The sequence below is a fragment of the Apodemus sylvaticus genome, chromosome 3 (genome assembly GCF_947179515.1).
Source record: "Apodemus sylvaticus chromosome 3, mApoSyl1.1, whole genome shotgun sequence".
In the NCBI taxonomy this organism is placed as follows: domain Eukaryota; kingdom Metazoa; phylum Chordata; class Mammalia; order Rodentia; family Muridae; genus Apodemus; species Apodemus sylvaticus.
Genome location: NC_067474.1, coordinates 95,134,360 through 95,157,899, shown reverse-complemented (window position 1 = coordinate 95,157,899; position 23,540 = coordinate 95,134,360). Strand labels below are relative to the sequence as shown.

Sequence of the window (23,540 nt, the reverse complement as noted above, 5' to 3'; positions counted from 1 at the left end):
GTCTGTAGACACTCGTGTGCAGCAGAGCTAGTGCTGAGCTCTGCGTTGCAAAAGCAGATTTGTCTTCCCACTTGCCGGTGTGTCTTTCCCCACAAGTTCAGTAAGAACATCCAGAAACAACGGGACTTAATTGCATGACAGTTTAGTTTTTCCCCTCAGATGGATTTGATGTTCGGATGGTAAAGAGTATTTCTTTTTGTTGCTTTCTGTGTAGTTTGTAAATTCTCTTGGGGTTTTCTCTGTATTTCATTGTTTATTAATTCCAAAGTATTTCACAAGAATTACTCATTTCTATTATCAAGTTTTGTTTCCCAAAGATGAAACAGTATGACCTAAAGAAGCCTCCACTTTTAAGATTTACTAAGGTTACCTCCTTAGTAGAGGAGGTGGTCCACTTGTTTTAAAGCTGCCTGGGTGTGGCAGTACAGAACAGTTTGCATACATTTGCATGATATAGTCTGATTAATAGATATGCTAGTTTCTGGAAGAGCTGTGCTAACTCTTCTAGAATTATTATGTTTCTGTGGAGTTTGAATTACTTATACTTTTCTACTTATTAACATATTTTATGCCTTCTGTTTTGCTTTGTACTTATTACAAGTTTTTGCATTCCATTTCTTTTCTTTTAATACCTGGATCACATTCCTCTTCTGTTTTTTGTTAAGTTTATATTAAATATTTATTCTCTCTCTCTCTCTGTGTGTGTGTGTGTGTATGTGTGTTGTGTGTGTATATCTGTCTTTCATAGTACACACATGTTTCTCAGGTTGACTTGGGAGCCAGTCCTCTTCTTTCTTGCGGGTTCTGGGAATAGGCGTAGGCTGCCTCGTGTGCCTGGGACATGCCTTTGCACAGATTTCCTCTGCTCAGAGAAGAGGGATGTGGAGTATAGAGGACCTGCTTTATTGTGTCGCATAAGTGACCGGAGCCACCACTACTGAACTAAGTTTTTGTGCTTTAGAGGTAGCTACAGCTTCCACTTCCACAGATAAGGGAAAAGGTACACACACAGTGCTACACTATACCAAGCAAGTGCACATTTGTTACTATAAAATACCTCTTTTCAAAAAGTGAAGATTTTCTTGGAGTGAGTGTAAAATTGTATATTTGTGTTCTGACTTCTTAACTCAGTCATTGCTCAGAATTGATATTTAAGGATAAATGTAATTATAAATTAATCTTAGCAGGGTAGGGACATAGCTTCGTTTGGACTTTTGCACCATGTGTGCAGCCTTATTCTCTGATACCCACAAAACATTAATATCAGATTATTAGGATATGAATCTTGACTATAGGTTGAGACAGAATTTTAATTCGAAAAAGCATCTTTGTAAAGATTCATGATTCCATTTACTAAACACTGTTTCCAACATTTGCCATGGGATTTTCAAGTCAGCTGAGAAGATAGGGTGCTATCATATATAATTTTGGATATAGAAATTATCTCAGAAGTAGAAAACAAGTCAGTTTTCCACACTGTATTGTCTGAGAAATAGACACAGGCTAGAAGATGATTTCATCAGGGATTTTCCCCTAAACCTTTCTGCACTTCCATCAAGCCACACTTTGTTTTGTCTTCGGGTCCATTTTGTGATGCGTCCCCATCACTCTGGTATGATAATTTCACAGGAACAAAGTTACTATAGCACCCCTCCAAGCACACACAGAAAACTCAGAGGGAACTATGTTCCATGCTGAACATGGATCATGATTCTAGTACTGTAGAGCATCAGCGAGTGGCTGGCGTAAGGGGCCATTGTTGTCTTAGAACAGTTTGATAAGCCAAAGGCCATTGTATTCAGAGGAAAAATTCAAGTTGGGAAATAAAGATTAGTGAGGCTTTATTCAAATGACAAGGAAAATATTCACAAAAATGTCTTTAAATGCAACAATTTAGAAGTAATATTTGGCATGTTAGAACACTTCTGTTTTACACACCTTTAGTGTTTGGCTTTTGTCTGGGTTATATTCCTTTTTTTTCCCCAAAAGCTCTATTTTCAAGTTCTTGACAAAGAAATAATACATATGTATCTGCCAAAAAAAATCTTATTGATGTAAATGGAAATTACAGTATTCCTGCTGTGATGTCTTGCTCAGATCAACTTGCTACAGTAAAGGACAAGCCTTTTCTAGGGCGCCTCACGGGGTGCTGGGGTGGCATGCTTGCTCTTCACCCCAGAGATCTAACTGGGCAGAAACCTTCATGGAAAGCAGTGCATAGTTTCGAGCGAGAGCTTTGGGAGAGTGTATTCTTTGACCTGGTAAGCCTGCTTCTGAGAACTCCAGCCAAAGGGAACCATGGGAGTTGCTGACAGAGATTTGTGCATGAGGATCTTAATGGTGGTGCTGTTTATAGTATTTGTTAAAAATGGGAAATAACCTAAAATGCCAAACAGTAAGAGAATCACCAAGACAATGCTCATATCAAGCATGCAGCATAGTCATAGAAACCATGCTTCTGGAACAGGAAAAGACAGGACATTGAAAGGAAAAATTTAGCGTATGGATTTGTTTAAATAAATTTTGTTTTAATTTTTATAAAACCACATAATTATATGTATTAGACACACAGGAGAAAGTTTTATGAACTGGAAGGAAATACTAAAAATATATAAAACTATACCCAGCACTGTCCAAGTCTGTAAATACTGGAGATTTTTTTTTTAACACTCGATTATTAATTCTTACTTCGGGGACTTGCATTTTACATAGAAAGACACACTATTCTAGATGTTAGAATGTTTCCATGACTATCAGTTGAGACTCAGATACATTTCAGGATTCAACCAGAGATGTTTCTGATCGTTTCGGTGAGGCAGAGAGTGGAGCTGTGTACATAACACCTCTACCAGAAAAGCAGCAGTGCCTTAGTTGTGGTCTGTGGTGCTGAGAGAGCTCCTGTGACGCAATTTCCCCACATCCCGTTGGCTCCCATAAATGGGGAGTTATGTCATCTTGTTCTGTTGATGGAAACAAACTATTGGAATTAAAGGCTAGAGGTCACCTATCCTTTGAACACCCAGTGCGAGAAAAGTAACATGGGGGGGGGGTAAACATGAAGAAAGGGGAATCTGAGTGAGGCCTTCAGGGGGCTTTTTAGTAAGATGTTGTTTTTATTGTTGTGGTTGCTTTTAATTTTAACCCAATATGAGAATTCTCATGTCTAGTGGTGGCATTTGGACACAACAGGGATCTTTCTCCCTCTGAAGACAGAGAGTTCCTCATCTCTAAAATGGCGACATTGCTGTCTACCATGACACTTGCCAAGCAAGCTGTGGCCTTGAAGGTTTTAGCATAGTCCCTGGGCATGTGCTGGTTAAGATTGACATTACAGCCTCACATTGCTTTTTAGGACTTTTCTCATTGGATAGTAAATCTGTTTATGACGCCTGGGAACAGTTCCTGGAATTACGCAGCATAAGTTCAATCTACCATCTACATTAACAGCCTTCAAATACTTGAAGACGGCTCTCATGAATTTAATAACTGCTTTCCCTGTGGCTTGTTTTTTTTTTTTTTTAATTTCAAGAATAGAACACAGTAGACCATAAAAATGAGTGTTATCATTCTTCCCTTGGATTTTCTATGTAAATGTTGCTTAACATTTAAATGGTGCTGATTATAATTTGAGATATTAACAGATATGCCATTGTGTCCCTTCTGTTATTGTCTGTAAAGGAGGTTAAACACTATATTAACTTCTGAGTAGTGATTTACTGTTGTTTTGTTAGAGAAAAATAAAAAAGAAGTAAAATAATATAATTTGATATTGCCTTTGAGACTTTTATGTTTGTGGAGCTCTTTATTTCCCGAATCAATTTTTTTCTTAAAGAGCATAGATGTATGTAAATACAGCATCACACAAATGCAGAGTTGTTCTTTCTTCCTGGCTTAGGCTGTTGTGTAATATTGCTCTATAACCATTAAGCAGCTGCTCTGTCTCAAAGATGGGCACAGTTCCTGTGGTACATGAAGGGAATTTACTCGGAATCTCTCCAAATTATCTGAAGATATCTGGCCTTCGCATGAGCTGTTGAGATTCACGATAGACTATGTTCCATGTGAAACTGTGTTTCTCTAAGTCTCCACAGCCTGGAGGCTACCTAGGTTTTACGGCCTCAGCGGTACCCTGATGTTTTGCTGAATCTCTGACTATATTATTGCAGGGTTCTAGGCCCACAGTGAGAAAGATCCTTCCCAGTTGTTTGCCCAAGTATTTGTTTTCTGACTACTGGAGCAAGCTTCATATTCAAGTGCTACACCATCTTTTCCTTTCTGTGTCTGACGTAGATGACTCGTGTACATTGTGTTGTGTATAAAGAGACATGAAATGCTACCACAAAACCCAGCTACCAGTGGCCTGCTTCCCACCTACCACCAGCCTTTGGGCTCAGGGACAGTAGGCAATATTGCTATTGCTTGCCGATGCTCTGTTTGCTCAGGTCTCTTGATGTGCTGTGCAGGAGCAGAGCTCAGTGGATCCTAAGCGAGATGCATTTTATCATCTGGGTTCTGATATATTTCCATTACTTTTCATAGTTTGAATATATATATTTCACTTTTCCTTGTAGATTTCAAGTCCTTATCACTGAGGAATTCTCATCATTTTGTGTTTGACTGCCCAACTTGCTGTGTACAATTAGTTTTGAGATGATTCCTCCCTCCCTTATGATTTAGGCTCAGGGTATCCCCATGTCACCTCTCTTAATCTATGTGACTTAGGAGTATTACTCATCGTTATAGTGAAAAAAATCAACTTAGGGTGATCCCTACAATCTGAGATGTGTATCACATGATATAACTCATGTAAATATCCTGAAATGTTAAATATTTATTCTCTTATTCATTTGTTTTTAAGTGAGTGTGTGTGTATGCGTGTACACACACACACACACACACACACACTGGATGAGACTCAGGTTGTCAGGCTTGGTGACAAGTGACTTTATCTACTTAGCCATTTAAGTGGCCCTCTTTCACACACCTATTTTGCAAGCATTTTTATGCTCCTGTTTGAGTCCTTTGGTTATTGATATGAGCTATATGCTAAAGTTTACACATTAAAATACAATAGAGCCAGAACGATAAATCTGTCCTTAAGTGTTACTTTTCCTATTATACCCAAAAGTCCAGTCTTTTAACACTGTAACATGTCATCTGCAAATGTATTGGGCCACATTCATAGCTATTTTGGGAACCATGTGCTGCAGAATAGACAGACATGCCTGCAACAATCCCCTCAGCAAACAAGTCCACGGGAGGGATGGAGCCAGTAGAGTTAACCATCGATTTTGTGCCAAGTATAGCTATCTTGTAATAAGATCACTAAGCTGTAAATTTATGATCTTGCTTTTAAAAGCTGAATTTTAAAATACTGTCCTGGGTTCTTTTAGTAGTTATATATAGGGCAATGAGTCAGTTGCCCAGGGAGATATGCTGAAAAACAAAACCTAGTCACTCCCCTAAATAAAGGAACTGATAATCCAGCAAAGAATTTAATACTTGAAAACAAATATCTTGGAAAATCTGAATGTGTAAAGTGTAAAATCAGGACTAAGTAGGTGTGATGTGAGCAGAGAGGATCAATGTTGTGTTTGCCAGTCAGCGTCAGAGGAGGCAGAGGATGGGGGGGGGTGAGCTTGTCAGAGTGTGTTGTCATTCAGCAGGACATAGAGAGTTGAAAATAGCACATACAGAGGGCGAGCTATAGAGTAGAACAGTGATTGGCTGCAGAGATGCTAAATAACTGGTACATTTCCGCTTGATGTATTAAATGTGTTTAAAGTAATCTTTAATAAGCTAGTCAACCAAACTACACAATCCACAGTGGCCTAGAGCATTAAAGCATCTTTGTTCCCATCCAGGAAGATGGAATCAATGCTATCCCTTTCCTTTTTTTACATTTATGACTTCTAACACCTTATAGAGTTCTGATTTAACAGACATTTCTCAGTAATCTCTGAAACAAATTGAACATAGTAAAGAATTCATTGCTTAAGCAGTTTCTTAAAATAGAAGTACATCAGCTAGGGACATTCTGTTATTCATATATATATATATGCATATATATATGCATATATATATATATGTCAAGGTAGTTTGTCCCTTGATGAACCATATATAAATATGTATTTCCAGAGTAGGTACCAAGTTTGGGACTTCGGACTTTATCATCAAATGCGACATTGTACTTCCGTTTTGCTTTCTCTGGCTTTTCTAAAAGGACAAAGAGGTTGCGTGCGAAGCCATGCTGCCCCACATGCTTGGCTCTACACATCCCTGATGCCTGGGCAGCAACCACTACTTAGGCAGTCGGGATGGCTGAATTTTTTTAAGTAAAATTTTATAACTCTTAAGAGGCTGTTTAGAGTTTAGCATGCATGGTTCAGGGTGTGGCTCTGCTGGAAGTTGTTTCTGGTGCGCTCACATCTGACTACTTATTGTTTATCTCTGTTTTGAGACAGGATCTCACTTTGTCACAACTTGAAGAGTCTTCTACCTCTTCCTCCTGTGCACTGGGATTACTGGTTTATTACACTGTGCTTTCTTCTACCCTGGATTTAATGCTTTATTTTACTTTGTATTGATAATACCTTTAGGAGGGTGGTGATTTTTTTTTTTAATCTCTCCTTTATAGACAAGGAACCAGAAACAAACATCTCTTAGCTAGCAAACTCAGGCCAGGGTTTGCCTCCCAGACCTTTCCCTTGGTGGTTCCATTTGATTTTCCACCCATGCACCATCTCCTGGAATTGAATCTGATTCTTGGTCAGTTATGAACCTGGGTGTGAAATCCAACCTAGTGACAGATTCTGACGTATTCTGGGTATTCTCTAGAAAGATTTCCGTTGTGAACTTTCAGACTTTTATGCTTTCCTTGGGGTAGTTTAAAGTCAGCTAGTCACGATCTTCCCACTCTCATCTTGTACTCTTGATAGAAATGAGAGTTGTGAAACTTCTGGACATCATGCAGTGAGCTACCAAGCAGGCTAGGGTTTCCTCAAGGCCCTGTGTCTGTGCCCTCTGTGGGCTGTGTGCCTAGATTCACTGCATTTGCAACAGCTAGTTTTTGGAAGAAAAAAAAAACAAAACAAAAACATGGAAGGGAATCCAGTAGTAGGATGAGTAAGGAAAACATTGAAAATTTGCAAAGGAAACTTAAGGTTCACAGATTTAGCTTGGTTCAAGGAGGCATTCACCGTGTCCCAAGTTTTGATCCTCTGTGAATGGCCCTGGAACAAGGCTGGGAATTCTGGTAGTAGAGGCAGCTCACTGTTCTTTAATCAGGGAAGGATTTGTGAAAGAATAGTGCTTTTGAGAGATCTTTGAAACATTTCCAACAAGGTGCTAATTGTGATGTGGTTGTGGTTTTCCCTTTCTTTCTATCTCCTTCGCCCCTCCCCCGCTTTATTAGGTCAGCTGGCTTTCCAGGTGTTGTAGAATGAGATGCGCTCAGACTGTGCCCCAGCCTCCCTTCTCCAGGTCTTCCATGGCAAACAGGATCCTACCAGTTACAAATTTAGAAAGCTAATGGGAAATTCCATGTATTTTCTATGTTATTTATATTTCTTATTTTTGAAAAACAGATTAAGTTTGGGTTCCAATCTTACTTGTCTTTAGAATAAGCACTCCTAGCTTTTGTTCTAATCTAAAGAACAAACTCTAGAACTTAATTGGTACCTTTACCCTCTGCGCGTGCTGATCTTTTTCCTTTGACATTTGTTTTCAGGGTACCTCGAGGACAGTTTTGTAAAATCCGGAGTCTTCAATGTATCAGAGCTTGTGAGGGTATCCAGAAGTAAGTAAACCCTTTCCTTACTACACAACTACACAGAATCATTAAAATCCTGCATATTGTGAATCTTAAATATGGTGTGAAAACTAACTCCTTAAAAGTATCTGAATTTTAAAATTCATGATTTAAAAAAAATGTTAAATTTTCTAATAAAATAGCAGACTGTATTTCTTATTTTGTAAAAATATTTCCATTCAGCTCATCAAAGCTTTGCGTTTTGTAACACTAATGTTTAGGCTGTTCTCAGTGGTCATCATATCGGTATCCATTCAGTTCAGTTCTCTCTGTGACCATAGATGGGCATTTATATCAAAGGAAGTGTGGTTAATTAAATGTACCCTGTGTTGTTATGATAACCCACATAAGTTTCCTGCAGATAAGTGCTTTTTCAGTTATAGTGATTTGGTGGGGGTTGGAGATGTACAGGATATACACACTCACATGCAATGTGTAAAGGGATGCAGAAATTAACTTTGCAGATTGTACTCGGATATAGATAGAAAGCATTGTTAGTCCAAACAATGTCCAGTTGTTTACAGCAGCCACCTCACCTGAGGTACCATTCTGGGCCAGCTGGATTGGATTTTTCTAGGGTAAACTCACCTGTCTGGCTACTTAAGCCAAGGGGAAGCTCTGTTGATTAACTAGCTCTTGGTTTTGCTAGTGTGAGCAGACGCAACCAAGGTGCCAGTATTAATGCATTGGTGACATAAAGGAGGTGACTGTTTTCTCCCCAGTCCCGTCTTTGATTTAGATTGTTCAGGCCACCTTGAGGGCTGTGTTTCAACTTCATGCTTTGAGAGAAAGCATCATGGTCTCGAACTGATGTCACTTAGATGACCCAGTGGGAAGTCCAGAGAGCCCTGTTTGTCTTGATTTCCAGTCCTCCTGTGCATGCTTCTGTAATCTCAGAGTCAGAGGCAGAGGGATTGCAACAAACTTGCAGGCAACTGGGCTACATTGCTAATTCCAGGCCAGCTGGGGTGGGGGTGGGGTGGGGTGGGGGTGGGGTGGGGGTGGAGTGGGGGTGGAGGGATATATAACAAGCCCCTTTCTCAAAAGAGAACTCAAACAAACAACAACAAAAACTGGTTTTTCATTTGTGTCAACTCCAGAATTTATGAATGAGGGCCACAAGCAATTCTAAAGAGCACACAGAGTGAGCTAAGAATGAAAGGCTAACATTACAAGCAGCTGGAGAGTCCTCCTGTTTGGGCTCTCTTGTCTCCCAGCTCCCAGGTGACTGCTTTGAACTATAGTTTCTCAAGTAACTCAGATTTGTGAACTTTCCAGAAAAAAAAAAAACCAAACAAACAAAAACAGAAAACAAAGACCAACCAACCAACAAACCCCCCATGTTTATCAGAGAATGACTCACGGCCACTCCAGACTTTATATACCTTGTCTCTTCTGCCAGGGTTCAGAGTAGATATAGATGCCATGGGTTCATCTACTTGGGAGGAACAGTGGCGATGACAGTTAAATGTGTGTATCCCAGAAGCTCTAGTGTACGTATGTATTTCACAAGAGGCTTCTGATGGTCTAGCCCATTGTTCAAGGCCACACATGTCATTTTCCAGAAATCACCTAAGGTAGCAGGTATTCAAAGTTGTTCTTTAGCAGAGATGTTGAACTGTGAAACTGTAGAGCATAGGAAACCATTTCCTTCTCTTAGACCATCTTACAAACTCCATAATGGATTTTGTCCCTTCTTATAAGAAGGGCAGTAGAGCCATCAGAAAGGATTCACGTAATACCCCATTACAGATAACACTATCCCAAGTATGTATATCAAGAGAAAGCCACTTTGGATTCTTTAAGAGCCCAGAATGATATTTTGAAAAATGGGAATTTCAAACATAAAGTATAAATTAAAAATAACTTCTCATAACATTTCAGAAACAAGGTAAATTTTAACATGCTTCACTCATTTATTCCTAATTTATACTGCCATTTCTTAGGGGTTTTTAAGCTGTGTGTCATAACAAACATTACTGATTTGTAATTAGTACATTAATTATCCATATTCATTCCTTAGTTAATTTATTCAGCAAACATTTACTTTCTCCTCCATATGTAAATAGATGTCTGAGATTCTTGAAAGTTCTATTCTCCTAAGTGTGTTAATATATTCACACTATAATCTTGTTTACACAGTTGAACTTCGTTGTTTGCGAATTTGGGGCCTGTTAAGTCAAACTTTAGCACATAATTTAATCTTATGCTGTGTGTTATAGGTTGTGGCTTCTTGATTCATGGCCTGCCCTTGGTACTACCCTCTAGCAGTTTACTGTCATGTGACCTACTAATGTGCATGCTGACATTAGCTAATGAAGCCATTCCATTTCAGGAATCACTCTGTTGAAGGATATTATCTCCATTCTAAAAGTTGGTTAAGGACAGCTTCTGGCCTCTTAACCTTTAGAGACCCAGGTTCTAATGGGTATGGCTTCTAGAAAAACATTGGCATGCCGTAGTCAAGATTTGTAGCTTTTGGCTTCTTAAAGCTCTGTCCAGAAGAGGTGCTAAGAGTCATGTTTCTATCTGATTTGGGTTCTTCCAGAGGATTAAAAGCAGGAAGACCTGGCACGCTTGCTCTTCTCAAATTAAATGCTCTGGGGTTGCTCAGGAATCTGTGTGTTGTTTGAAGTTTTTAGTTATGTTTTTTATTATTATTATTATTACTTTCTTTTCAATAGCCTCACATTACTGCCAGAATGCATTTAAGTTTTTCAGTTTTAGGTCTGGGCTTCACCATGTAGCAATGACTGGCCTGGATTCAATATGTAGACCAAGCTGTTTCTGAGTTTGTAGAGATCCATCTGCCTCTGCCTCCTGAGTGCAAAGATGAAAGGCATCTGTCACCACACCTGACCCTGAGCCTGAAGGGTTTTTGTTTTTGTTTTTGTTTTTTAAATTACCATTTTACTGCAAACTAGACCCAGCATGCTTCTGGCCAAGTGACCTGTAGTAACTATTAAACTGTAATGACTAGTAAGCCATGTATATCCATTAGAAAGAAACTTGCCTAACTACCGTGCAGTCCTAATGCCACTACAAAAAAAAAATGTATACAACCTGTAAAGTTCCTGTCAATTTCATCAATACACTGTCAAATAACTCAGATTTCTGAGGTGGCCAGAACAAAAAAAGTGTTCAGTAGAGAGTGACGCACATGCAAGTTGGGGACTTCAGACAACTTGTCTCTGCTGGCATTGTCTCCTGGATTAGGAAAGGGTAGAACCCAAAGATTGCTGTCACAGGCCATATGCCTGCACTGCACAGGAGGGTCTAACTCTGGTCTGAAACAGATGCATTTCTGTTGTACGAGGGCAGGGCATTGTTCACATTCTATGAGACAATCAGCTTCCTGCTTCTAACACGTACCCTGCTTCTCATATCACATAGGTCACCATCATACAAATACATTTTAAGGCACGTGGTTACTGGGACATAAGAAATTCTACATCTTTTAAACTTCTGGCATACTTCAGGCCACGAAATACATCAGTACTGTAACCATCTAAATACTTCAAATAGTCTTCACACTTAGGATAAAAAACATTTTCTCTAAAAAGAAGGTTCAAGTATATCAAATAATTTACATACAGCGATTAAAATCTGAACAACTTAACAAAAGACAGGGACTCCAGTTCTAGAGCTGAGACTCTTTCTGGGTATGTAGATGCTGTGTTTTAGTAGAGAGATTCTGGCCACATAGTCCTTAATTAGTTCTCTTCAGTAAAACATGTACCTTTTATTTCTACTTTCCTAAGAACATCTAAAGTTAATCTTGGACCAACAGATATTAAAATCCAATCAAATTGATAGAAAATACACCTTAATGATACTAAAAGTTCTGGAAGAGAAAATTTTTTTTGAAAATTAGCAGTTCTTAGGAGAGGCTGTGGTAAGTAGATTGTAATGCTCAAAGAGTGGATTTCAAGAGCTCTAAAAATCTGATGCCACGTCTCCTGGACACTCTCAATAGAGCTGCTGAAGGCTTGAGGGTTCAGCTGGCCCAACACATCACCCCTTGACACCAGCTGTCTAGTTCTCCACATTGTATGTTGTTTCCATCCTGACTTTACTATTACAGTCACACCAGTTTGGAAAATCTTCCTTCAGTGGCTTGATCCTTCAAAGTCTACTACCAGATAGGGCTTTTCCATAGTCAGTCAGTCAGTCAGTCAGTCAGTCAGTCAGTCTCTAGCTTTGTCTCTCTCTGTCTCTGTTGTCTCTGTCTCTGTCCCTCTCCCTTTCCCTCTGTCTCTGTCTCTTTCTCTCCATTCATTTCATACTGTCCTTTCTCTCTGCAAAATCTATAGAATCTATTGGTTATGTTATTCATCGGGGAAGTTTTATTGTTATCTAAATTTCCCAGGTATTTTTAAGTTTACTCAAGTGTTTTGTTTGCTCAACAAACTGCACTGTTTGTTTGAAGGCAGATGTATCTGAGAATATTTAGTATCCATTGCAATGCCTGCTTGCAATAGACCCAGGCACTAGCCTGTCTGAGTCTCAGCATGTTCACCTGTCTGCCTTCCCTTCCTTTTCCTTCCTTTCCTCCCTCCCTCCTTTCTTGCTTCTTTCCTTCCCTTCTATATATATATATATATATATATATATATATATATATATATATATATATATACACACACACACACAATATGTATATGTATCTTTTATATGTATATATATATGTGCATGCATGTGTGTACACATACATACACATGTATGTGGAGGCCATATGCCAACGTGGATCTTCTGTCATCCTTCACCCTGTGTTCTGAGGTAGTGTCTGTTACTGAACTTCGCTGGTCAGGGAGTGCTCCCAGCTGGGAGTTACAGGTGCACAGCCTTGGTTCCTGTGGACACTGGGGATCCAAACTCAGATCCTCTTTCTTGCACAGCAAGGACTTAACCAATGGAACTGTCTCTTTAGTCTCTAAACAATAGCTTTTTCAGGAGTACACTTCCAGCAGGCAGGTTCATTCGTCTGTGTCTGCTTTTTTGCACACTTTTGAACAGTTCCATCTTTACCAACTACTCCATTTTACCAGAGAAGGATTGGAGAGAAAATGAAGGGAGCTCACCTCTGATTAACATGTGTGCCAAAGACATGCTTCTGGACTACCTCTGCTCCCACTGCTTTATCCCCTAATAATTATATGTGCTAGCTTTTTATTTTGTTGTTTGGAAAGTGAGGCACATTCTGTATAAGCGACAGGGGGCTTGGACTGAGAGTCTGTTTTTATCCTGACACTCTAACATATGGAGTGCCGATGCGGTGGACGTTCATTTATAAAACCTGCCTGCATGTGTATTTGCAAAACACCTTGGCTTTTATTTCATACTCATAAACTTTTCAAGATTTACTTAAATCAAATTTTATACACTGTGGTCTTACGTTTGTTTATTTTCTCTTGTTTGAGACATGGTCTCATTCTGTACATCAGACTGGCCTCAGACTTCTATAGAGTCTAGTCTGGCCTTGACTTCACTCTTCCTCTGCTTCAAATTCCCTAGAGCTGGCATTACAAGTGTGTGACACCAGACATTGCTAACCATCATGTTTTTAAGTTCATTTTAGTGTCGATGTTAAAACTCACATAGGATAATAAGCTTTATTTGTGAAAGTCTTACGTATTTATTTAGTTAACAATGATTTAGTTCAGTGCAAGGCACTCATTTGGTGCTAAGTAATAAGGATCATTATTTGTTCTGTTCTGCCTATATCTACAGACTGAGGAGTAACAGATATATGGGGGAGTGAATGAAGATTGGGTATTGTGACCAGGGAAAGCAGTATCCAGGGACCTAGTGTGAGTGTCTGGAATGCCCAGACTTGACTTGAGGTTTCTGGGTCTTATCTGCAACATTCAGGGGATATCAGATCTTAAGGTCAAGAGAGCTCTTGCCTGGAGCCAAGAAAAAATATAGGGATTTTTATATTTGAACAGAGGTAACAATGAGTATCACGTTCATAATTTCTTTAAATCTAATTATTCCTCAGCACCCATAACCCAGGGAACTGGAGTCAACTTTCCAATTGGAGAAATTCCCAGCCAACCATACTATCATGACATGAACTCTGGTGTGAACCTGCAGAGGTCGCTGTCTTCTCCACCGAGCAGGTAATGACAAAGATTTTGTGCATGCTGTCCCCCTAAAAAGAAGGCAAATATGTATTCTGCTGGCAACACACATGCTTCAAAATTTTGCTAGAATCACTTGTTTTGATATTCTCACATTGGGCGTAATTTTTGTTGTCACCTTTAAAATCTTTTTTGAGGGGAAAATGAAGTACAAAATACATTTTTTTTCGTCTTATGGCATGAAATATGACCCTGGAGTTAATCTTTTGGCAACTTTAAAAGTGATATTGGGAATTGTAAAGATGGCCCCAGGTTAAGTTCACTGGTTGCTCTTACAGAAGACCTGGGTTCTGTTCTTAGCACCCATATGGTGGCTCACAACCTTACGGGAACTCTAGTTCCAGGGAATGTAGTGGCATTTTCTGATGGACACCTGGCATGCGCATGGAACACATAGGGGCAAAGCATACATACACACAAATTTAAAAAAGAAAAACCCTTAAAAAAGTGTAAGTGATATCTTCATAGAGGCCCAGGGGAGGGGGAGGCCAGGGGAGGGAGAGGCCAAGGGGAGGGAGAGGCCAAGGGGAGGGAGAGGCCAAGGGGGAGGGGGAGGCCAAGGGGAGGGGGAGGCCAAGGGGAGGGAGAGGCAAAGGGGAGGGAGGATTTGCAGAGGGGAAATCGGGAAGGAGGACAACATTTGAAATGTAAATAAATAAAATAACCAACTAAAAAACATGCGAGTGATATTGCTGCAGTGGCCCTTATCAATTGCCGATGCATCCTGGTGACTTTTACTGTAATTACACGTTTGCACTTGGGATCATGAACATGGAAAACAATGTCATTCCCCTAGCCTTAAAATTAAAGCCTGATTTGAGACTGCAACATTCAGTTAATAAAGATTCCCTGACTAAATCAGTTAACTGTTCTGGGACCAAGGAAAGCATCAGACGCTCTGAAGCTGAGTTAGCCGGCCCGGGCTGGAGACAAGAACAAGGCTCCCTGCCTTTTAGTTCTCTGCTCATGTGTTTACTTTCTCTGGCGCTCTTGTAACTCTGATTCAAGATAAATATAGAGATATAGAGGTCTTTTTATTTTGCCTGTTTTGAGTTTTGTCTTTCACGTCCATTCCTGGAGCATGCAGTATATCCACAGACTAGCATAAGGATGGACACCAAAAAAAAATCATGTATTATGCTAATTTTTAAAATAAAAGACAATCTGGAAAAGTATTTTTCTAGACTTTTTCGGTAATGAAAGTTAATTGCCTCTGTGGAAATATCCATATTTATGTGTTTATAAAGTAAGGTCGATTTTATAACATTTATAACCCAACTATATTTTCATGTAATTAGATTGTATATCAAGATAATTAGGTTTATTATCACTAAAATTATCTCTGATATGTTGAAGTCCTAAAAGTGCTTTGATCTTTTTAAATTTAAATTGTGAGTTAGGATTTTTTAATTTCCTCCTGTGGGTCCATATGTTGTCAGCACGGGGCTTGCCCACTCGGTATCAGATCCTGTGTTCTTCCAAATAAGCCAGAGCCTAAAGATGTTTCTTTGTTGCTCCTTGTGGAAATAATTCCTCCTCCTTTCTTTGTATACTTCTGCAGACTCATGGTGGAAGAGAATTACATTAAAAGGAGAATTTAAAAAGCATACACAGTCTCTAAATTTGGATAGTTTGATAGAGACTAAAGAAATATTATCATTTCCAGTAAGCTTCGTCATGGGGAGAAATTGTCCTGTTCAGTCGTGTCAGTCCTCCGGGGATTCTTAGCCAACAATTAACCCAGTGTATGCACAAAGAAACTGTGATGTGAACAGGCTTCAAAGGCTTAGGCATGTAGTGCCCTGACTGGGAGACCTTTTCCCTGGCGTGACTACTTCTGTTCACTTTTCCTGGGAAAATTCACTGAATTTCTTCATATTTGTCCCCCTGTTTGTTTAAAAATGGGGGCTTAGTATGCATGTAGTTTTTAAGATAGTCTACAGTTCCAAACTTTGGTGACATTGCAATTATTAACAGTGCATATAAAGTCAATCCAGGAAGTATTTTGTGGTTGTTGCATATGAACACAGGTACCAGTAAGAATTCTTTCAAGAAAGAGAAAGTATTCATTTATGAGTCAATCATTATCTGTTTACTGGGGTGTTGGTTGGAACATACCAAAGTAGAGTGTCCCAAAATATTACTATAGCTTTTAATCTTCGTAGTAGATACCCACTTTCCTTCGTAATAAGTCGTGTTATTCTATTCAAAGTATTTTCTTAAAGTACACCACTTGATTTGTCAGTCATCATTGTTCATGGCTGATCTTAAGAGTAAATGACCAGTAGCCCAATCTCTTTAAGGAAGATCATGGTATACTTACTTACAACTAGTAAAGTTCTAAAAATGGCTGTCATGTTATTAATTACAAGGTCAGCACTAATAATTAATATTTAATAAGTATCTTCAAACTGCGAACCATTTCGCTGAGAGCTTTATAAGTGTTGGCTCACTTCATCGTCTCAACCAAACTCTTTAACCCAGGTTTTATTATTTCCACCTCACAGGTGATTAACTGAGCTTAGGCAGGTTGAGGAAGCAGCTACCGGAGCTGTTAAATTGCAGTCCAAACGTAGGCTTCCTGAAGCTTTTCACTGTCCAGCTCCAGTGCCTGATCTCCAAACTAACAACAAAGTGTTGCACCGTCTGTGGCTGTGCTGTGCAGTGAACAGTATTAATAAAAAAACATAAGATAAATCAGTGCATCTTAGCAAAATTTGCACATTAGCAGAAAAGACCTACTGAGAGTTCACTTTTACTAAGTTTCTCTGAAAAAAAAATTTGAAAAGATAACTATAGCAAACAGTTTTTGTTAGTTAGGCAGAGGGATAGGTGACACACAAAAGACACAGAATACATACTGTTGCAAATATTCACCTCTATGGATTATACCCACCATTCTTTCAAATTAATTCTTTAACTTGGATTTATAGAAGTTATTTTTCATTTTAAAAATAAATGCCACAATCTTCCTAGAAATACAATTAATCATCATTATTATATTTTAACAGCAAAAGACCCAAAACTATATCCATAGATGAAAATATGGAGCCAAGTCCTACTGGAGACTTTTACCCCTCTCCAAATTCACCAGCTGCTGGAAGTCGAACATGGCATGAACGAGATCAAGGTGGGTAGGAAGGCACCTCCAAGGGCATTGGAGTATGTAACATTGCTTATTTTGTGTTGTACTTACTCACTGTTCCTGGGAACCGGTATGGACTAAACGTGAAATCATTTCAGTAATTATTTTAAAGATAGTTTTACAAGAGTGGTCACATGTTGTCAGTTACAAAATCCCATTTTATTATATCTTTATGTTCAGATAAAATGGTCTCTTAGGGTCCACAATTGTGTATGACACTGCCTTGGGTCCATTCACACTAGACAGTAGAATCTTGATAGAGTGGCAAGTTCTGGCTCCTGGCGTTCCTATCATTTTCTCTGTGAGTCTGTTGGGAGGAGCAAATTTTAGGCAGTTAGCAGGTACAATTTTCACTTACAGGAGGCTGTAGTTTTCTCTGGAAGCAGGTGGCACACAGATAACAGATCGAAGTATAATTAAAGAGACTGAGTCTAAGTTAATCTACTTGCTTCCTAGGTAGGCCTATGACTCAGTTCTAGGATCGTTGAAGAACGGCATAATTTTATATAAGTATGATTTAGCTTTCTGGGATCTGACTTGGTCTTTATTCTTGAAATGCGTCGGGTCTCCTGTGTTATTTAATAACACATATTCATGCCTTTCTGTACCATAAGGAGATATTAAAGGTGTGCAAATAGACAAATCAGCTAATTACAACTTTTGTTGGTTTGTCTGTACATGTGTGCAAATAAATTTTTATAGAGGCATCATAAAATGCATTTGTACATTTTTAAATCAAATTCTGTGTTTAAAAATGTAAAAGGGATGTGTTTTGCCCTAATGGTTTTCAGCCCCGAATGTAGAAATTTATTTATTTATTTTTAATTTTTTTTGTCTGTGAGCTTGAGAAGCTACATGCAGAGAAATGTTAGTGGGCAGCTGACCCTGGAGCACACCGTTTATAGCCAACGCCACATCCTTACCGGAATTTCCTTCTTGCTATTCAGAATTTTATATTGAGTGACACATGACTTTTACAAGGATGAAGGCTTCATGGAGATCTAGACTAACAGTTATATTACCTTTCACATGTTGATATTTTACAAAGATTTGCTTATCTTTATATTATATGCATGTATGTGTGTGTGCAGTCTGGGTACAGTTTGAGCGCCTGTGGGGACCAGAGAGGCCATCATTAGAGTTACAGACAGTGCTGAGATGCTTGGTGAGTGCAAGTGCCCGTAATTGCTGACATGTCTTTCCAGAGCCACATTTAAAGAAGTTAACTAGTAAGGATGGAAGGGACAGGGAGCAGTAATGCTGGTTAAATGGCCCGTTGGTGCCTCAAGGTTGCTAGTGATGATGGGAAAGAAAGTGAGTGGTGTGTCAGGCTCCTTTACAGAAGGGTTGGAAAATCAGCTGGCCTGTTTGGGCTTTGAAAACCTCCTGCGATCCATTCTTCAAGCAGTAGGCACACTTGATCATGAGCATTATTTGACCCTTCTGCTTCCTCTCCCTTAGTCAACCCCCCAGTGTTCTCAGGAGAAAAATCACCAGTCTCCCATTTGACCATAGATTCACTGCATTGCTTTTCGTTCCCACTGGCATCTGGGCTATGGCTTTGTTTGGGTTTGGGAATGCAGTGCCCAAGAAGTGGTCTTTCACACCTTCTGAAGTGGTCTTTCCTACCTCTTCATCTGGCAAATCTTTGATACACTGAATGGCCCCTGATCCATGGAAGAATTTCATCCTAAATTAATCCTTCCCGCTTTTGTGCCTTGACAGCTGGTATTGCTCCTTCATTGTGTTCATAATAAGCAATTATTTATTTATTTATTGGAGGAATTATTTAGATATATCCATGTTATTAAGGTAACTGTTTTAATTCTGACTGCCATTAGCACCAAAGACAACAGTGATTCATGTGGTAGGGCCACAGTCATTATTGGTCAGGTAACAGTCACTGGATAATGCATCCGGTTTCATGAGTGAAGGCAAGAAATAACAGAACTATAGAAGTGAAAATAATAATAAAATCGACACATCTGTATGCCTTGTTCCTTGTTTTACTAACATTGTCATTTTACTGTAAACAAAGATATATTTCTTCTGTCAGAAAATTATTCTGGGACAGATCCTGTTGGTAGTAATAACAACACTGAATACTTAAGAGTGTGTTGCTCAAATGTAGGTATTCTTTATTGTAGAGTGTCACTCTGTAAGAACTGATTTCCACTTTGTAAGAACTGATTTCCCTTGCAGCTATTCAGGAAAGTCAATCTCCCATCATATTATAAAACAGTTTTGAGAAGTAAAAGGGAGTCTGTCAATTCTTTCTCCTTTTTAAAATCGTTGCATTGTCTTGATGATTTCCTTTTGTCAAGATGACTAACACTATCTGAGAAGGCTGTAAAAGCAAATTATAGTAAGAGGAAGGAGGAAGGTTCCATTCCCCATGTGTTGCTTAAAACACCTGTCACTTGAAATTTGAAGACCCCAAGGACTTTGTAATGTGCACAATAAACCATTATGGGAAGAAGACTTCAACTACAATGAAAAGCCAAGGGAGGTGCAGCCCCATCTTCACAGAGTCTAAGACCAAGGAAGTGATCTTTTTCTTAGAAACAAATCCATTTTTAAAAATTGCAGAATAAAATGCCCGAGATTGTTGTCTGCCTTCATACCATTCTTGAGGCATTCTTGTCAGGTGGGAAGGTGTGCTCTAAGGGCACTCCTGAGTACCACTTTCAGCGCTGTCTGCTGCCAGGACCTTACAGTTGTTTTCCACACAAAGCCCTGTGTGGTACACAGTAACACTCACTGGTTGTCATCACAGGTTTCTATTTTTAATTGGCAGAAATGCTAAAAATTCATTACTATTCCCTGGATATCTGCCTTAATAGATGATTATTAACTGTCAATTCTTCTCTCTGGCCAGCTCTAGTAAGGCTGAATTTTGATATAGAAGAATAAAAATGATGAAATTATGGGCAATATGTTATAACATTTTTTTTATTCTGAGGTTGAAATAAATGATTCCATGTGACCAGGTTTTTATTTCTTTTTTTTTTTTTTAAAGACTTTATATAAAGTCCAGACCAAATCTAGCTTTCATGTGATGGCATATACCTGTGTAGCTTTTACTAATTTATTATACAACTTTTTCTATTTTTGCAGTTTAAATACACTCTTATATTGAAATCATAGTGTATAACTTTGCAAAGGTAGACAAGATTATTTTTAAACTAAATAGTATTCAGTAATGTTAAATATTTGATAGAGGACTATATAATTTGGTTAAGTTTCTTCTCATTGCTAGTAGTAGAAATTGAATTTGTCAGTGTCAATGCTGAGTGGTGTTGGCACATGCCTTTAATCCCAGCACTTGGTGGGCAGAGGCAGGACGATCTCTGTGAATTCCAGTACAGCCTGGTCTACAGAGTGAGCTCTAGGACAGCCAAGGGATACACAGGTAAACCCTGTCTTGAATCTTCCTCCCACTCCCGAAATGGAATTGTCAATGAAAGTAATAATGGGCATGAGGAACATAGAGTAACCACTGTATTCCTTTCTTAAGGTCTAGATTATTCTCTTTGCTAAGTCTCCACTATGAATACTTAGGTCTGAAATTTCCTTTTTCTTTGTTGGGTGGAGTAGGGGGAGGGAGCAAGCTGAGGACACTGCCCAAGTCCTAGTGCCTTGTTCCCAAGCAGTCTACCCCTGAGCTATGGCCTCAGACTTACGTATTTCTTGTGGATACTCTTTTTATCCTTCAGATCTTAATGATTCCGCTCATAAAACATGGAGGTTGGACATGTCTTTGAGTCCAACATTTAGCCACAAAAAAAATCTCTTAATAACTTGTTTACATTTAGTTCTACCTCCCTGAGTCTACTGAGGAACTTGATTACTAGCTGACTTCTTTGGAAAGGACTAGAGCAGTCCTTTTAACACAAGATGCAGAGTGATGCATCTCATGGTTTATCCTCTACTTTCGCTTCATGACACTAAATCTGGTTGTGTTCTAATGCCCGGTAATTTAACAGACTGATTGATTATTTACTTGGACATTTGAATTTTTTTTCCTTGAGACACTGTCTCTTTCTCCCAAGTATTAGGATTCATGCTTGGTTACTTGATACCTTCAAATCATAACCCATCAGGATCGTTTGCTACTCCTATTCAACTAGTCATGGCTTTATCTAAGTCTGAATGTGAAATGATACAATAATACACTTGTAATACAGAGTTGAAAATTTCTGAATGCAAAATGTAATGGCTTCTCAAGCTGATAAATAATAAGGCAAATTGTAATTTTAGATAAAATATAAACTTAAAAAGACTTTTTGTGCAGTTAAATTTTCCTAATTTCTATATATCCAGGGTTGAGATAATTTGACTTATTTAACATTTATCAAATTCTTATCATATGACAAGAATTTTTATAGGCATTGGGCATGCAAATATGATTAAGTTGCTAGCTCTGGACCTGCTAAACAGAAAAATAATTGTTATTTTTTATCAATTACAGGGCTTTATCAAAAACAAATAAGTAAAGCAGGTGACAAGGGATTATCATGCTTTGGAACTTACTTTTGAAGCACTATGTGCTATAAATCTTCACATAAAATCAATAAGGTTACACCTTAGAACAATTGGCCCAAGTTATATACTGATATGTAATTAGTTAAAATTTTAAATTTAACCCTTAAGACCACATAGACATCATGTTCTGATTACAGCAAATTCTTGAAAACGCAATTACTAATTTTTTAAACATATTCAACAGCAGACAACACAAAAGTCTTGGGGTTCCATTCCCAGCAACACACACACACACACACACACACACAAGTCCTGTTATACAAATAACTCTCTGCAGCAAGTCATTCTGAAGTTTTGAATATTTTTAAGTTCGTGTCATTAACTTTGTGATTATTTTCTTCAGTGAAATAGTCTCCTGCATGCTAACCTTCAGTTTGTACTGTCTAACACTCTTTGAAAGAAAGTGGTAGCTTTCAACAAATGAATTCAAGCAAAGGGCCTGCAGGAAAAGTGGGAGCTTTTCTCTTGAATGAACATTGTCTCTTGAGTTAATGAAGAAATAAGTAAGGGTACCTGGAGTGAGGCACCCTGTCTGAGAAACAGATTCAAGACCACTTAATGTGAGCTCAAGAAGTGTTCATAGACTAGATACGAGTGGTCTACTCAGTCTGGAAAGTTCTGGTTTAACTCAATTTAGACCTTTCTTTGCGGAATGAATATGTAGAATATTAAATATACTGTTGTGTGCCGGTTACTTTCCTGGAGAGGCTGCTGGCTCCATTAGCATGCTTCTTATGTGTGTGAATTCAGAAGCCTCCCTCCCCCACAGTGGGAGGAGTTAGAGGGAGCATTAAGTCCAAACTTTGGGCAAGTGCCAGGGCCCAGACTTCTGTTTGATGAAGGCTGGAATCTCAAGGTTTCTGTGGGCTTGGGAGCTGAGGGAACCCACGGCTTTCATGCTTGGCTGGGTAGCTGTTCTCTGAGAGTCATTAATGTTAAAAGCAGTCCTGGAGAAAGCAGGGAGTGACCTGGCAGGCAAAACTTTCCAGCTGCCTTTGGGGACCCAGTGACCACCAATTCTGTATGTTGGCATCACCGCAATCAAGTAGCAAATCTTCTAATATCAATTTCTTGTAATGTGAGAAATAAAAATAGAGGTAACATCCTTTGATGGGGTAATTGTGCGTAGGAGCTGGTTGGAATTTAAGGTATAAGCCTAGTTTTAAACCTTCCTTCAGTTTCCTGAGAAAGTATCAGAAGTAAGGATTTGCAGCTGAGTGCTTCCCTCTACCCCAGTCTGTGCCACTTTGGTATCAGAAAGCCAATCTCAGAGACTCCCACCATGTCTGGATTATTCCCACCAGCTACACTGCTGAGGGTGGAAAAAAAGAAAAGAAAGGAAAATCACATGACCATCTTCAAAACAGAAAGGAGAACAGTAAATTGTTCCTGAAGGCTCTCGTTAGAATTCCTCTTGTTGCCTGCTAATTAACAGATATCTGTCTGCCTTTCATGTGCTTGAATGGAGACACGCATGTTGGGTGGGGCAAACTTGTGTGCACGTTCCAAGGGCCCCTACTGGTTAATATGGAAAAGTTGAGCTCTGGTTTCGTGCTCTGGAAACTTAATGATTTAAAAGCACCAATTTTGCAGAAAAAAAAAACCCTAATACATAATTAGTTCCAAATAATAACAGCTGTTTGATAACTCGATGAAACAGATGGAAATTGGCAAGTAGGAGCCCCCAAAGATGCCGAGTCCTGGGGTGCCTCGCAGAGTTCTATGGCATATTCAGACTGTGTGCTGTAACTTTGTTTACATGTTGGTTTACAGTTCAAGCGTGGTTTGGAGATGTTTGTGAAGTCGGACTAGCAATAGCCCACAAAGTAAGGACTTGATTTTCTAGACAGATCACAAGGTGCTGCATTATTCAAGAGAAATGGACAGGACGAGTTTC

The 23,540-nt window shown here is 39.0% G+C and overlaps 1 protein-coding gene across 5 annotated transcripts in view; it reads left to right on the top strand.

The window, feature by feature from the left end:
- The window catches only part of Nfib (nuclear factor I B), a 212,297-nt gene that overhangs the window by 137,815 nt on the left and 50,942 nt on the right, over positions 1-23,540 (top strand). For all 5 annotated transcript variants that reach the window (XM_052176682.1, XM_052176681.1, XM_052176684.1 and 2 more), the window contains exons 4-6: positions 7,730-7,798; positions 13,812-13,932; positions 16,965-17,083. In XM_052176682.1, coding sequence (XP_052032642.1) covers positions 7,730-7,798; positions 13,812-13,932; positions 16,965-17,083 — 309 coding nt within the window. The remainder of the gene's footprint in view (positions 1-7,729; positions 7,799-13,811; positions 13,933-16,964; positions 17,084-23,540) is intronic.